Here is a 15,805-nt window from a genome sequence, read left to right on the forward strand (position 1 = left end):
TAGCCCAAGCATCCAAAAGTACTTGCTATGGTCCATCCAAAAGCACATCAACCCTTCACTAACCTACCATTAGTCCTACCTAGCTATTTATGTGTATTATTTAACCACCATCATCCAACTCGTCATCAGGTTGCAGTGGCACATGGTACTCCAACTGCTGCGAACCAAAAAAAAACATGGCACTGAAGTTAGTGAATCATAAACATCTCAGGTTGTTTGCTCCTGCAGTCATATACAATACTGATGAGAAATGTAGCATATGTGCTTGCACTGAAAAACATACATGCATATGGGCTGCAAGTATTAAAAATACAAGCATTCTGAGAACACATTTGTGCCAAAAAGTGCTCAGATAACTGGAATTTAGAGTTTACCTATGCTTTGTCACTAAGCAAAGTACAAGGATGTCAAGCACAAATATGGACTGTCAGTTCTCAGAATATTCACATTTTTTTTAGCACAAACAGCTAGTTTTGAAGTTTTGAATATTCACAGTTAGAAGATGCAATTGCAGGCTTGGAATTAATCCTTTAATTGATCAATCCACCAGATCACAGGATCCAAAAGGGAACCACCATATGGAAATCATAACAGTAATCCCAAAATGAATAATTGTACGTTCTAACTCCGCTAATAAAATTTGGAGTAGGCAAACTTTCGATATTAATCATGAACATCACACCATAATATCAACATACAACAGATAGTTTGTACATGTCTGATAGTTTAATGGCATAAGTACCTACTGCAGAAATATACACCAATTTCCTAAATTCCCCGACATTGGCTTAGTAATTTTTTTCACTACTTTGATAAAGACATTTCTCATAGCACTACATTCATTCCATGGCACATCAATTATTCACAATACTGCCAACCATCTCAAAAATCAACACCTAAATTGTAGATGTGGAGGGTTACAAATTGCATCCAAAACTAGTACTAATATTCACCAACCACTAACCTCAGTCGCTCTTGCTGCAGCTGCCGGCGGATGGGCTGTCGTCGCCAGTGTTGCTGCACGCCGGTAGAGGCGCTGGAGCAACCGACGGTGGAGCCGCCATAGCTGCTGCTGCACATGGTGGCGCTGGAGCGGCCGGCAGTGGATCCGCCAGTGCTGCTGCTGCCAGCGGAGGCGCGGGAGCCATGGCCGGCGCTGGCTCCGCTAGTAGGTCTGCTGCCAGCGGAGGCGATGCCGCCGCCCGTGGTCCTGCTGCCGGCGGAGTCTCTGGAGCAGCCGGCGGTGGAGCCGGCACCCGGACAACCTCCTGCGCCTCCATTGGGGAACACGGCGATGCTTCATCGGAGCTTCATCAGCACCCTCACACGCGCCGTCGCACGGGAGATAGCGAGCAGGACGCCGGGAAGAGGAGGAATCAAGGGAAGAGGGATGGAGGCGACTCAGTTGGCGGCGAAGCGGGAGTGCAAGGGTTACATGAGCAACTCGGTTAGGCGATTTGGAGGAGACGAACGCATCAGGCGGGGGTATGAAGGTAAATTCACGTCACTGCAAAAAACTGGGCTACGAGGCCACTCATTCGTCTGGGTCACGCACTGTGGGCCGAAAAGCCTGCAGCTGTGTCTTGCCATTTTGTATACTTTGATTTTTAGGCTACATTGCATTGTGGACTATGTGACCTCAACTGTTCCTAAGTCTACATGGCATCTGAGGCCCAGCAAAATTTGTGACGCATTGCTAATGCCCTAAGGTGTCCATGAAGTAAAGTGTTCCTGTGATGTCATTGACACTGCTGTACTCATGTTGAAGCACACGTATGGTGCACCATCCACGTGGAATTCGTACATACGTGCACATGAATAGCTGTTTCAGCCCATTTCTTATTCTTTGCTGATCATCGAGCCACCAGTCGCCTTCGTTCAGTCCTCTCCTGTTGACCTTGTAGCCACGCTAGACGAGCCCAAACTGATTGATATGATCCACGGCCGAATCAACTACTCACATATATTGGGTGGATGAGTTTTTATAATAAAATGTGTTATGATTGTAAAATCTCGAAACAAGAGCGGTAATTAGGGTGGTTATACAATTTTGCCGGTAATAATTATGACTATGTTCATGATCAAGGGAAAATGAGCGGAAAAGTCCTAAATTTTTATCGAGATATCATAAATACTCATGCCATCATCACAAGTTAGAAGAGGACATATATGGACGTGTTAGATTGTTAGGCTGTGTTTGATTATGGGGTTGGGAACCTCTCCCACACATTACCTAAAAGGGAGCATTGGATTAGCATATAATTAATTAAACATTAGCTAAAAACTTAAATTTTGAATTAATATTATTTGGAAAAATACATCATTTAACCGATTGAAAAGCATGCGTGCATGCAGAAAAACGAGTAAACGAGAGAGACAACCTGATAGCTAACCTATTATACATATTAAATCTAACATGGGTTTAATTTATATCTTGTAGGTAGCTCAACTTGCTCTTACAAACGAACTCAGCTTTTGGAGGAAGTTCGACGGGTGGGTTTGTAAGAAAATGGGGATCTTAAAACTAGAGTGGAAATTTGTATGGTTTATACGTTTTGCCCATTATCATGTACAACATTATCTCTTGTCGATAAAAAAAAACAAAGGGTCTGTTTAGTTTGTAGCCAAAATAAATCTTATCAAGTTTTGGCAATACCAAAATTTTGCCAAAATTTTGGTAGGAGTTTTTTTATTAACCAAATTTGACAACAAACTTAACGTAGACATTCTTTTGACAACTTACAAAAAAAGGTACAGTTGAAAATGACATCAAAATGAACAGGCCCAAACTCTTATAGCAAAAATAGAGGCGATACCTCCTACTCCTTCTGTCCCATAATATAAGGGATTTTGAGTTTTTGTTTACAACGTTTGATCACTCGTCTTATTAAAAAAAATTTGAAATTATTAATTATTTTATTTGTGACTTACTTTATTATCTACAGTACTTTAAGCACAACTTTTCGTTTTTTATATTTGTAAAAAAAATTTGAATAAGACGAGTGGTTAAACATTACAAGCAAAAACTGAAAATCCCTTATATTGTGGGATGGAGGGAGTACAAACTAGAATAATATAAATGATTGATTTTGAGCATATCCTTATGTACATCCATGTTCTTATTCTCAATTAATCTAAGCCAAAAACAGCCTGTTTGTCCCCTGTAGGGGAGGAATCGATGACTCCAATAATAAGCATCCAAAAAAGTAAAACTCAATAATACATGGGCAAAATGGTCATTTCCGACGACCGGCCATAGCTCACACACACAGGTCAGACCCCCCAGAGCGACATGGAATGAGACACAGCGAAAGCGGAATCTCTGAACTTTTCTGAACTTCTGAACTTTCCGCGTCTTCTTCGTCTTCGTCTTCGTCCTCCTCCTCCCACCACCACTACAATCTCCTCCACTCCCATTCCCTCCATCTCCCCCCCACGCTCGCGAGCTTCGCGGAGTCGGGAGATCGACCGCCGCCTCCCCCACCACACATCCGCCCGCGGCGGCGGGTTGCGCCTGCGCCGGCCTTCTCGGAGTCCCGCCTCTCCACTCCGGCTCACTCTCTCCGGTATGCCGTGGTTTGGTTTCGAGTTTCCCACGCTCTTCGATCTCGCTTGTATCCGAGATAGAGTTAGACTCCACGATGGCGGCGATGGCGAGGGCGTCTGCTCCATTGGCACTGTAGCGCAGGGGGCGGATTGTGTTGAATTACGCCAGACAAAAATCCTTTCTCTTTTTTTTTTTTATCTTTTTGGGTTGAAAACGAGATGGACTCGTCTGCGTGAATTTCGTGTATGCTGCTGATACGAAAGTCCAGTTTTTTTTAAATAAATAAATTATTTTGTGATGTTGTGCTCATTCTGGTATATGATGATCCAATCGGAGGCTTCCTGAAATCGTGGAGGAAATGGTCTTCTCGAAATAGTTGATCAGATAGTGTGGAGATCCATCTGAGGAGTTGTGAACTTGATCGGTTGATTCTTCTCTTGCTAAGGGAACCCGGCCCAGATTGCTGTCCTGGATCGTTCTTTCTTGTGAGTTGAGTTCGTCTTCTTTGCTGTGGTTGATGGCTGTGAGCAATCGAATTCAGCTCTTTCTTGGATTATCTCCCATCCAGTTAATTGAGGGCTCGGTTGCTGCGTGCTACTTGTTCGATCCATCTGTGTTCATGTGTTGTTGATTATGATTTCCTCTTCAGTGCGCAAGATTGACTCGGTTGACCCCTGGATTGGTTTCTTCAGGCCAAGTTTGATTTCTGAAATTTCTCGGGGTTAGTTACTGTTGTATAATAGGATTTCTCCGGCATTGGCCGTTTGGCTCATCAATGAACTGCACAACGCCGTGTCAAATTTGATACTTCAGTTGCTTGAGTTTTCTGGCTTGTATTTTGTTGTTTGATAACTTATTTGTTAATCAAGCCATTCAGATTTTACCTATAAACTTGTTAGATCGATCGCTTGTTGCAAGGGATGAAACCTTGACTTGTCATCTTGGACAAGATTTTCTAATAGAATTATTGATATAGCACCCTATCTTTAGTTCTCTCGCCACTAACAAATTTGCATGTTGCTATTCATAATTAACCATGATAGTCTCATCACTATCTTCTTATCCAATATACAATATTTCTTATCACTGCTGCTCTAACTCTGTTTGCAGTCATGTCATCTAGAATTTAGTAAGAGAAACATTTTCTGTTCAATTTGACATTTCATAATACGTGATAGTGATTTGTGAGAATCAAAGTCAACCATGCAAAACTCTACATTGTAAGCTGAATATTCTTGTTCTCACATGATGTTTGAGAGTCCTACTTATTATCTGACCATTATTAATGAGCTCTGAACCTGGTCTCATAAGAATTGCTGAGTTCGTTTTGAAACTGCCTCTCATAAGAATAGAGGTATATACTTTCATTGTATCTGCACTGCACTGAAAATGCCATAAGTTTGATTATGTTTGGACATGTAGTTCCAACATACTTCCATATTAGATGTGTCTTTCTATATCTCTATCTATGCCTGGTATATGAGTTTTGAATGGTAAATGGAAAATTGGAAATAGAAGGTGTTAATATCTTTATGTTGTTTGGACCATTTTTTTGACGCTTCTATGTTTTTTACACAGTTTATTAATGTATATTTTGAGATAAATTGAGGAAGCATAAAGCTTTGGACATTTCAATCTGTTCACAGGGCTAGCCCAAAGGATTTAAAATGGTAGAGAATGGTGTTCTGGAGCAACCAAAGGGGGTGTCTCGAAATAGGCCACGTGCTCAGTCGAATGATCATCCAGTGAGTTCTTTCTTCCAAGATGCTTATGGAAACTTCTTCATGATTTAACTCCTACCACCTTGATTTTATAAATTATTCCGGAAATTGTAATGTTGTATTGAATCACTGTTTACCGCTATTTTTTTTTATTAACAAGCAAATATTTGTAGCATGAAGTCCAAAAAATTTCAAACTGATAATTAACCATTTCACATTCATTTATAAGTTGGAGCTACCATAGTTAGCATTCTTAATTACTAATTTGGTGGGTTGGATTATCTTTTTTTGGAACAGAAGAGGAAAACTAATTGCGTCCTGTGAGTACAATTTGTCTTTTTTTTTTAATTACTAATTCTTGTTGGACATTCTGACTTGTTATGGAAAGGTTGATCCTGGATACCTCCCAGAGTTGACATGGGAACACAAGCTTAGCAATATTGGCTATGATTTGCCATCCTTCAGACTTACATGGAGAGAGACATTCCAGTTGGTAATTCTTCTACTTTATATACATTTTAGCCTTTTTCCTGCTGAAATTCATTGTGGGAGAACTATATTATACAGTTTGGCAGTTCAGAAATTACCAATGATGTTAGTTTTAATCTACCGAATTCTTTGGTTATGCATTCCTCTGTTGTTATTTTAGTTCTAACTGATTCATTCAATGGCTTACTGAAGGTTGGATACTTGTAAATTTTCTAGGCACAATGACATTGAGGTACATATTACAATTTTCCCTTGCATTAAAATTCATTTCGTCATTGCAGGCTGGCCTTGGTCTTCGTCTTGGCCGACACATCCTTGAAGAAACATCAAAAGGACGTGTATGTTTTACATTTTACTGTGTAGCTAATCATCATTTGGGATGTTAACAATTCCACATGTTCCTTTCTAATAATTTATCTGGATATTATGTAAATGCTTTCTTTGTTAGTTTTATACAGGCTGCTGTGATTGATCCCATGAAGAAGCGCATTGCAAAATCTGGTCAGGGTGTTCCACTTGGCGGCATTGGGTATACCTTCTTCTTCCTGTGTAACATGTGTTTCTAATCTACAAAAGTGTTAAAAGCGAACAAGTTCGTTGTGTCCAGTGAATAATTTTTAATAGTTCTCGCTTCTTGACACTACAGAAGTGCTTGCTTAATTATAAGAATCCACTCTATTCTGCTCTTGTTTATCATAGATGTTACTATAAGATAATTCTACTTGCCATCATGCAATGAATTTAGTTTGTTGTATTCAATCTCAGATGTATTTATTTGTTTAGAAAGTAATCAAAAGTACATACAGATCAAGTTCAGTTGTCATCTTGATTGTTGATGTTATGCAAATAAATGAAGCTCGCACTTACACTTCCCAGCATGACAGCATCTAATTGTTAATTATGGGTGAAAATTTCTCTTTGTTTCTAACTGATATATTCACTAAATGGTTGTCATGGCTCAATTTAACAATGTCCTGTTCGATAAAGCTTCAATTCACTGGATTCTGTATCTTCTAATTATTAGAAAACTGTAGTTCAGGAAGTATTGGAAGGAGCTACAAAGGCGAGTTTCAACGCTGGCAATTGTTCCCGGGAACTTGTGAAGAGAGACCTGTACTGGCAAATCAATTTTCTGTAAGTCTTCTATTACAGGCCAGTTCCTTTTGGTAATTACTTTTTCTTTTTAAAACAATAATTCCATGACATGTTTTTAGATGAGGACCCTACTGGATAATATGTAATTTAAAAAAGAAAATTATGTTCAACAAAAGTGAAGAAGAGAAACAAAATAAGAAGCAGAACCAACATATACAAACTAGCCAGACCAGCTGGACAGAATTTGATTAACAGAGCAGCTCTTGCTTTCTGTAATTTTGAGCCAGTTTAGAGAAGCCTCATCCATCTATGCTTTTTTAGGGTTTGAGTCTTTTTTCTTGAGAAACATATGTCAGCTTCATAGACTAATTTGTTCATTAACAGGATCGATATTTAGCAACAGTCAACGTATTGACAGTATCCAGGGATTATACCCAAGTAAATCTTGATCAAATTTCTTCATTCCTGGCTAAATTTACATCAATGATGAGATGGAACCATTCCCCTGAATATTTTTCACACAGAGCACACAATGGACAGAACCAAACACCAATTCATCATACAGCATACGTCCACTGTATATTTCTCCATTATAAAGAACCCACAAGAACACTACAATACTACATAGACCACATGTTACATGTTGCAAGTTTTTTGCAACCATTCATGATTGGACATTTGACTCTTTGGAAGATGAATATGCTACTACTGATCCATCTGATACTTACTGCTCAAGTGTACCTGATAAAAAAAATTGTAATTCATGTGCCTGGATCAGTTTGATTTACCAGAAATGAGAACTTCAATAGTTACATGAATATGTATTGAGTGGTGTGTTAAAATGCTCTCTATAACTCTTTATTGTGTGCTGTAGCCATGCATTATTTGTTAAGATCAAGCAGAGAATGAAATATCAATATGTTTCTTTCTGTATGATAGTAGTGTTTTAGTACATTTTATCTTTGTAATTTATAGGCGTTCATTTCCCGCAAAGATGGTAGAAACTATTCCTCAGTGCTGCATCCTGGGAAACCAGATTTGCCAAAGTAAGTTTATTGATGTTTTTCAGCTTTTGATTTCGACATTAGTTGCACAGTTTCCCTTATATCATATGCAATAACATTTTACAATTCAATTCTTTCGTACATGAAAAATTCCTTAGAGCTTTTTAAATGCAGAGGAAGTAACATTTCAGGAATTGGATCCTGGGACTGGAATATGAGTGGACAAAACTCTACGTACCACGCTCTTTACCCTAGGTCCTGGACGATATACAATGGTATTGCTGTAACAAATAACAATAGGGTTTACTTCCAAGCGACTACTATTCTTTTTTCTAATGTTGGATTTTGCTTATTAGGAGAACCTGACCCAGATGTCAACATAGTGTGTCGTCAGATTTCTCCAATTATTCCACATAATTATCAACAGAGCAGCTATCCAGTTTCTGTATTCACTTTCACAGTAATACTACTTTCCATGAGATACCTTCAATACACTATTTTAGTAGGTTTTAAATTTATTATATAATTTATATTGCTCAACTGTACTCAAGCAACCATATTTAAAAATTTCAGGTAACTAACTCAGGCAATACGGCTGCTGATGTAACTTTGCTTTTCACATGGGCTGTAAGTTCCATCCTTGGATATTGCACTCTTTGTAGAAATTTCCAATAGCTTTTATCATGAGTGCATATTTATCCTTTTCAACTCTACTCTGTTTCTGAACCCCTTCAAACTCAACATGTGTTTAAATATGTCCAGAACTCTGTTGGTGGGAAATCTGAACTAACTGGATATCACTCCAATTCCCCTATGATGTAAGAAATAATCAATATATTTTTTTTCAACTTATTTTCCAGTTTGTAATCAATGAACATCTGTTTTATACTTTTAATATCCTTATGAACGACAGAGAAAAGGATGGTGTGCATGGCATTCTGTTACATCACAGGTAAAATTTGTGTGAAATACATGCTATCTCCTTTTGACTTAGAGTTTCAGTGATGTAAACTTAGACTTAGCCCTAAACAAATTTCTATTTGTCTAAATGACATGTACGAGAGCAGAACAGCTAATGGACAACCACCAGTTACTTTTGCCATAGCTGCACAAGAGAAAGAAGATGTTCATATCTCGGAATGCCCTTACTTTATAATATCTGGAAGTTCTGATGCATTTTCAGCAAAAGACATGTGGAATTATGTGAAAGAGGTTTGTTGAAACTTGCACGGGTTACTGCACATCAGATATTGGATGCAAACTTGCAAATTGTGCCATGCATATAGGAAAAGCAATCTTAGTGACATGCACTAGACAGTCTGAAGATTTCAAGTTATTTTCACAACATTTTTAATTGTGTGTTGCTCGTTTTGTTGAATATCTAGTAAATAAAAAATAAAAGCAATTGGTAAAACTGGAAGGTGGAAACATTGGCATTTCAAGGAGATATTCAACGTTCCTTTCAATGTTTGTATGGAATAGTTTGCATGGAATTTTATCTTTTATATTTTCAGAAAAATTGATCCTTAATATTGTTCTGTCAAATAGCAGGCAGTTTTTGGAACTATGAAACAATGAATTGTTAGATGGAATCCTTTTTGGAGTAGTTGTATAACTTTCACAAGTTACTTAATGGCATACAAAAGTTCTAATTCAGTGGAATTTCATTTTTTGAATACTTCATCTGTTAATTTTTACTTAGTTTCCTAACATTTGCTGAAGTTTGATCACTCATATATACAATATATAGATGGATATGTGAAAATATTGAATTTTTTTTGTAAAGAGTACTTTCATAATATCACAATTGTTAGTATATTTTTTTGTAAAGAGTACTTAATGTTATAAGTGAGGGTCAAGATTGCATTTGAGATTGAAAAATCCAACACATCAAGTATAGAAGAATAGAGGTGGTACAAAATAAATTCTGTTGCACTTTTGTCTTCTTGCTTATTCGCAGACTCTTAATTGCTTTGATTAAATATGTCAAGATTCGAATATTCTGTAAATTAACCCTATTTGAATTACACCATATTACAGTACTGTCAATAAGAAACTGAAACAACTTCCTTTCCATTTTGGCAGAATGGATCTTTTGATAACCTTGATCTCACCAAAACATCGATGTGCTCAAAACCTGGATTATCAATAGGGGCAGCTATTGCAGCTTCTGTTAAGCTGCCTCCCCAGACAACCCAGAATGTATCATTTGCACTTGCCTGGGCTTGTCCTGAAGTGAAATTCTCCAGTGGAAAAACCTACCATAGGTGAGAGTAGCTGCTGAAAAAAAAAACTAATGGTTAGAAGGACAAAAGACTAAAGCAATCTGAAACTGATTTATCTCCTGGCTTTGCAGGCGTTATACGAAATTTCATGGCACGGATAATGATGCAGCAGCAAGCCTTGCTCATGATGCCATTCTAGGTGCAATTCAGTTCATTGCTAACACTATTGAATATATTCAGTAAAATAACTGTATTTCATATAAACGCTCAGCATGATTCTAAAACATTGCTCATAACTGGATGGTTCAGGATCCAAATGTTAAAAGATTATGTTCAAACTATTAATACTGGCTGCTGGTTGAGAAGTGAATCTCTCTTTTTTGTGTAAAAAGGTGTGAATTGCTAATACTGATATCTGCTGGTTTCTAGTTTTTCTTACATCCAAATATGTGAATTCAACATTTAAGAATAGAATACTATTTGTCAGTAATTTTCACTGGGCATTGTTGTTAATAATGAAATCATGGTTTCCATACCCTCAAGCTTTATTGTGAATGCACCAGACTAGCTGGATCACAAAGCCCCAAGGAAGCTGTTAGCTGAGCTGATTCTTTATCTCGCTTATACTAGGTTAGTTACAAGCATCGACATGTGACACCTACTGACCTTGCCTTGACCAGGCAGTCTAGCACATGTTTTAGACTCACTTTGTGGTTGTTGCACTATGCTAAGTATATCTTTAAGCTGCTGTGAAAAAAGTTGTTTAGTATCTATTATTTGGTTAATAAATCATATTGAAGTTCGGCAGCTCATTTTTTCCAGTTGTATTCATATCATATTTCATCACGTATGTTATACAACAGAAAAAAATAGGGTTGTGCATTAAGTTTGACAGTTACCGGTGTGGTTTCTGAAAATCCTTTTTTAGGCAGACAATTTGATTCAGTAAACCAACAACATTACTGAACTATACCATCTCCAAATGCACCAGGCAGCTCACCCATCTTGATGAGATCATCCTACTCAGGCATGCTGCTATATGCTGCAGGTCTGCATGAGATGCGTGGTTGCATTCTTCTTGTAGGCCACTTCGCTGCTGGCTGCTAGATGGTACTAGTGCTAAGCCATTTGGTACCTGAGCAATGAGCATTGCTTGCTATAATGCTATTTTGTTGGATTGTTGCCTTAGTGCTGGTGTTTTTTGACACTTTTGTTAATATGTTGATGTAGCATATCAACTCTTAGCTTGTGTTGTCATAAGCAATTTTCATTAAGTTTGTCAGTATGGTATTTACCAATGCCAAACCGGAATAAATTGGCATTACTGATACCAAACCATTTTTTTTTAAAAAAAAAAACACCATATGCACTGAGCTAACAGTACTATAATACAAAGCTGTTTAAAATTTGTCTCTTGAGTATTTAATGTATTGGCAGTGTCATCTTGCCAGATGTTATTGTAGAGGAAGGGACACCATCCTGCTTTGACTGTTCTATTAAATCATATTTCTTGTTGATTTTTGTTACTGAATTCATCTATCTTACAAAATTAGAACATAATTCTTGGGAAAGGCAAATTGAGGAGTGGCAGAATCCTATTTTGCAAGATGAGAGGTTTCCTGACTGGTATGTTCTAGCCTCTTCCTATATACAAACCACCTGATATCCGAGATTACTGAATACTGATGTATAGTATATGAACCTTTATACCACAGGTACCCGGTCACACTTTTCAATGAGTTATACTATCTTAATGCTGGAGGAACTATATGGACTGGTACTCATCCACTACTCTTTTAACCTTTTTCTCATTGAGGCTACGTGGCTTTCTTGAATATTAATGTATGTACACTGCAACAGATGGATTGCCACCAATTCAAAGCTTGACAGGTATTGGTGAAAAGAAGTTTTCTCTGGACATGCAAAATGGGGACGCTGATGATGCCAATGGGATAATCCCACGGAATAATACTGCCAGCGACATCCTTAATCAAATGGCATCAGTACTCGAGAGAATTCATGCATCTATGGAATCAAATTCTGCCATAGGAACAACTTTACTTCAGGGTGAAGAGAATATTGGCCAATTCCTCTACCTTGAGGGCATTGAGTATTATATGTGGAACACATATGATGTTCATTTCTATGCATCATTCTCTCTGATCATGCTGTTTCCAAAACTCCAGCTCAGCATTCAGAGAGATTTCGCTGCTGCTGTTTTGATGCATGATCCTGAAAAGCTCAGGATGTTACATGATGGAAAATGGGTTGCGAGAAAAGTTCTTGGTGCTGTTCCTCATGATCTTGGGCTATATGACCCCTGGTTCAAAGTTAATGCATATACGCTCTATAACACAGATCGATGGAAGGACTTGAACCCAAAGTTTGTTCTGCAAGTTTATAGAGATGTGGTTGCCACAGGTGACAAATCCTTTGCTCGTGCTGTTTGGCCATCTGTTTATATGGCAATGGCATATATGGAGCAATTTGACAGGGATAAAGATGGGATGATTGAAAATGAGGACTTTCCAGATCAGACTTATGATGTGTGGTCAATGGCTGGTATAAGTGCGTACTGTGGTGGACTTTGGGTGGCCGCTCTTCAAGCTGCGTCAGCCTTGGCACACGAAGTTGGTGACAAAGCGTCTGAAAAACTTTTCTGGGACAAGTATGAGAAGGCTAAGTCTGTTTATGGCAAGTTGTGGAATGGTTCTTACTTCAATTATGATGATGGCGACAACATAATGAGTGCATCCATCCATGCAGATCAATTGGCTGGACAATGGTATACATCACAAATCTGTTAACTCTGTCCTCTTTTTAACATTATTTTCTAGTTTTGAAGTCATGTCTAATCAAATTAACAGGTGTTTGCTTATGGCAAGGGAGGAAAGAATTTTAAACCCTTTCTAATTAATGTTTACGTACAACAGCCACTCCTAGTAAATATATTTAAGTTTGTCCCTGTATAGATTGTGTACTTAAACTAGCTTTTGCTGTTCAATTATTTACCATATACTAATATTTTATCAGATTCTAGGTATAGCATGAGTTATTGACAATGTGGGTTGGAACTCTTACACATTGTCAATATCTAATCATATAAAAGGGGAAAAAAAGCTCAGTTGGTTTTCAATAATAAGTTATACTGGATACATCTTTGTTGCTCATTCATTGTGCTTTATGTATCAGTATAAATTTGGTTGTACAAAATAAAAAATGGATCCTTTTATCATTGCTTAATGACTTCTATAATTTTGGCTGCTAAAAAAAAATCTCTTGTCATGTCAAATACAGAAGCTTTTCCCCGGTTATTATTTACATATGGAGTAACAAACAGACATGCTCTGAGTAGGATAAAATCATATAGTGACAGAATACTTGTAATGTAGTTGCAAGACAAGACATGATCACTGTATCTTCCATGTTTATGTTTTTTCCATCGCTCAAGTTCAAGTGTTGTTGCCCTCACGTTTCTGCTGTGGCATTTTCTTCTGCTCACGTCACTTTCAATACTAATCTCATTTAATTAACTTCTTTTTCCAGGTATGCCAAAGCTTGCGGTCTCTTCCCAATTGTTGACAAGGATAAGGCGGAAAGTGCACTAGAAAAGATATATTCTTTCAATGTGATGAAATTCAAGGATGGTAAAAGGGGAGCAATGAATGGGATGTGGCCAGATGGCACAGTGGACATGTCCGCAATGCAATCTCGGGAGATATGGCCAGGTGTGACATATGCACTTGCTGCAACCATGATTCAAGAAGGCATGGTTGAGAAGGGGTTCAAAACAGCTGAGGGGATTTATCATGCTGCCTGGTCTCCAGAAGGACTTGGGTGAGTATATTTATATATGAACTGAACTTTCACACCTATATGTTTTACTACTATGTGAGCTAGAGCCATTAATAACATTTTCCCTAAAAATGTTTATACTTTTTGAATTGGAAGTTTGATACTAAATCACGACGTCATCCCAACTTTTAATCACGTATAAACTAAAGGGATGGATACTTGAAGATTTTACACTCTTGCTATGTCGTTGCGCCATGCTTTCTAAGGTTATGTTGGACAGATATCAGTTATGATAGGATGCTACATGATTCAAATAATAACTGAAACTGTAGTTGCTTAATGAATTTAAGCATGTATTTTCTAATTACCAGCTAGTTCAGCAAACATGTTATTGGAGGCGGTTATTCACTGATGATCCTACTACTGTTTTTTTTCTTTATGATTGTGCAATTTCATCCTAATGCCAACTTCCATGAACTTGTTTAAACACCAACAAATTGAATGTTCAGGTACTCATTTCAAACCCCTGAAGCTTGGAACAATGACGATGAATACCGATCGTTGTGCTACATGCGCCCTCTTGCAATATGGGCCATACAGTGGGCACTATCAAACCCAAAACTCCACAAGCAGACTGCAGATATCCCACAGGACTCTTTCCCAAAGAACCAGTTCTCGTATGCTCGGATTGCGAAGTTGCTGCATTTACCTGAAGACGAATCGCCGAAGAGTTTCCTTCGAGTGATTTATGAGATTGTTCGTAACAGGTATAGGTCCTGATGGAAGGGCAAATATGCTCCTTATTGTTGGGTGTCCATTGGCCGTATTTTCATTGTTGGTTGAGAACATTTGTTGCTGTTGATCAGCACACTTCAGTATATAGTTTATGATAATAAAACTTTATTAATCGTGGATATATGTTGATCATGATGGTGCATGTTGCCTTGTCATGTTCTAGTTCTGTTCATCAAAGGGCCAAAATATATTGTGATGATGCGAAATATTCGTATGTTTCCTCTTCATCTGATTTTTTTTTTGTTTTGCTCCAATAGCTGGCGTTGTTCATTTGGTTAGTAGCTTTAACATTATTGACAAAATCTTAAATCTAATGAAAATGGTCTGGTTTGTATCCGCTACTAACAAATAGATTTGAATAGGATGATTGAATTCGATGTCACTAGTAAAATGCTACAACTAATAATTTCGAACCAGATGCTCTCCATCCAATCAGCGAGTTTTGAGTTTAATAAAAATCTAATGTAACCTCAAATTTATGTTTGGTACTACGCGGACAACTCAGTTATGGCGATTTAAATTTGGACTCGTCTATATGGTTGATAACACAACATAATTTTTTCCAGAAATTATCTTTCTCCCTCAATGCAATATATCTAAATTTAAGTCATAGGGAGTACTATTTTTCCTGTATGGGATACACAACACAGCATTTCTCAGCCCAACTTAAGAGTGGCCAAAGCAGAGCTTTAACACTCACTGTTTAAAATTCAATCAAATGCCTGATATATTTGATGCATTCAACATTATTCCAGTTGACGATCATTATTTCCAGTTGACGATGTCAGCCAAATATTTCTAAAACGCAACATAATGGCCGACCGATTAAACAAATATTCAGACTCTCTGATTATTTAAGTGTGCAATCTGCAAGCATGTCTCTGCATAAGTGAAAGTGAGCTTAACCAGTAATAAATCAATAATATATCTGCAGAACAAGTCACATACGACGGAAACAAAGACGTCCAGTTGAAATATTTTCACAAAAATAGGTGTCGAATACTTCTTCTCGTGGAGTGACGACGTCGATCTGTACAAAAAAAAAATTCTCTAGGATAATGCAGAAAACATAATCTACAATAGTATCAAAGCTTCACCAAATCAAACAGAGATTATTTAATTGACTTTGTTTGT

General features: G+C 37.7%; 1 protein-coding gene across 5 annotated transcripts; it reads left to right on the top strand.

The window, feature by feature from the left end:
• Positions 1-3,294: 3,294 nt before the first annotated feature.
• Positions 3,295-14,878, top strand: LOC127754515 (uncharacterized). Of its 5 annotated transcripts, XM_052280073.1 has the most exons (20): positions 3,295-3,566; positions 5,194-5,292; positions 5,657-5,761; positions 6,039-6,095; positions 6,216-6,286; positions 6,792-6,891; positions 7,828-7,898; positions 8,031-8,131; positions 8,213-8,316; positions 8,430-8,483; positions 8,619-8,674; positions 8,770-8,808; positions 8,924-9,068; positions 9,942-10,123; positions 10,213-10,280; positions 11,635-11,707; positions 11,797-11,858; positions 11,942-12,866; positions 13,628-13,918; positions 14,386-14,878. In XM_052280073.1, exons 2-20 carry the CDS (start codon positions 5,215-5,217, stop codon positions 14,654-14,656), a joined length of 2,853 nt encoding a protein of 950 aa, XP_052136033.1. In that variant the 5' UTR covers positions 3,295-3,566; positions 5,194-5,214; the 3' UTR covers positions 14,657-14,878. The 5 variants fall into 5 exon arrangements, with proteins under 5 accessions (XP_052136033.1, XP_052136034.1, XP_052136037.1 ...); XM_052280074.1 differs by lacking the exon at positions 3,295-3,566 and having other exon boundaries at positions 6,206-6,286; XM_052280077.1 differs by lacking the exons at positions 3,295-3,566; positions 5,194-5,292; positions 5,657-5,761 and having other exon boundaries at positions 6,071-6,095; positions 6,797-6,891; positions 8,048-8,131.
• The last annotated feature ends 927 nt before the right edge of the window (positions 14,879-15,805 follow it).

The sequence above is a fragment of the Oryza glaberrima genome, chromosome 11 (assembly GCF_000147395.1).
Source record: "Oryza glaberrima chromosome 11, OglaRS2, whole genome shotgun sequence".
Lineage (NCBI taxonomy): Eukaryota > Viridiplantae > Streptophyta > Magnoliopsida > Poales > Poaceae > Oryza > Oryza glaberrima.

Coding starts and splice junctions, on each gene's coding strand:
- LOC127754515 (XM_052280073.1), top strand. CDS start 5,215: ATGGTAGAGAATGGTGTTCTGGAGCAACCAAAGGGGGTGTCTCGAAAT. Junction 8,317..8,429: donor TTTCTGTATTCACTTTCACA/GTAATACTACTT, acceptor TAAAAATTTCAG/GTAACTAACTCAGGCAATAC. Junction 13,919..14,385: donor TGGTCTCCAGAAGGACTTGG/GTGAGTATATTT, acceptor TTGAATGTTCAG/GTACTCATTTCAAACCCCTG.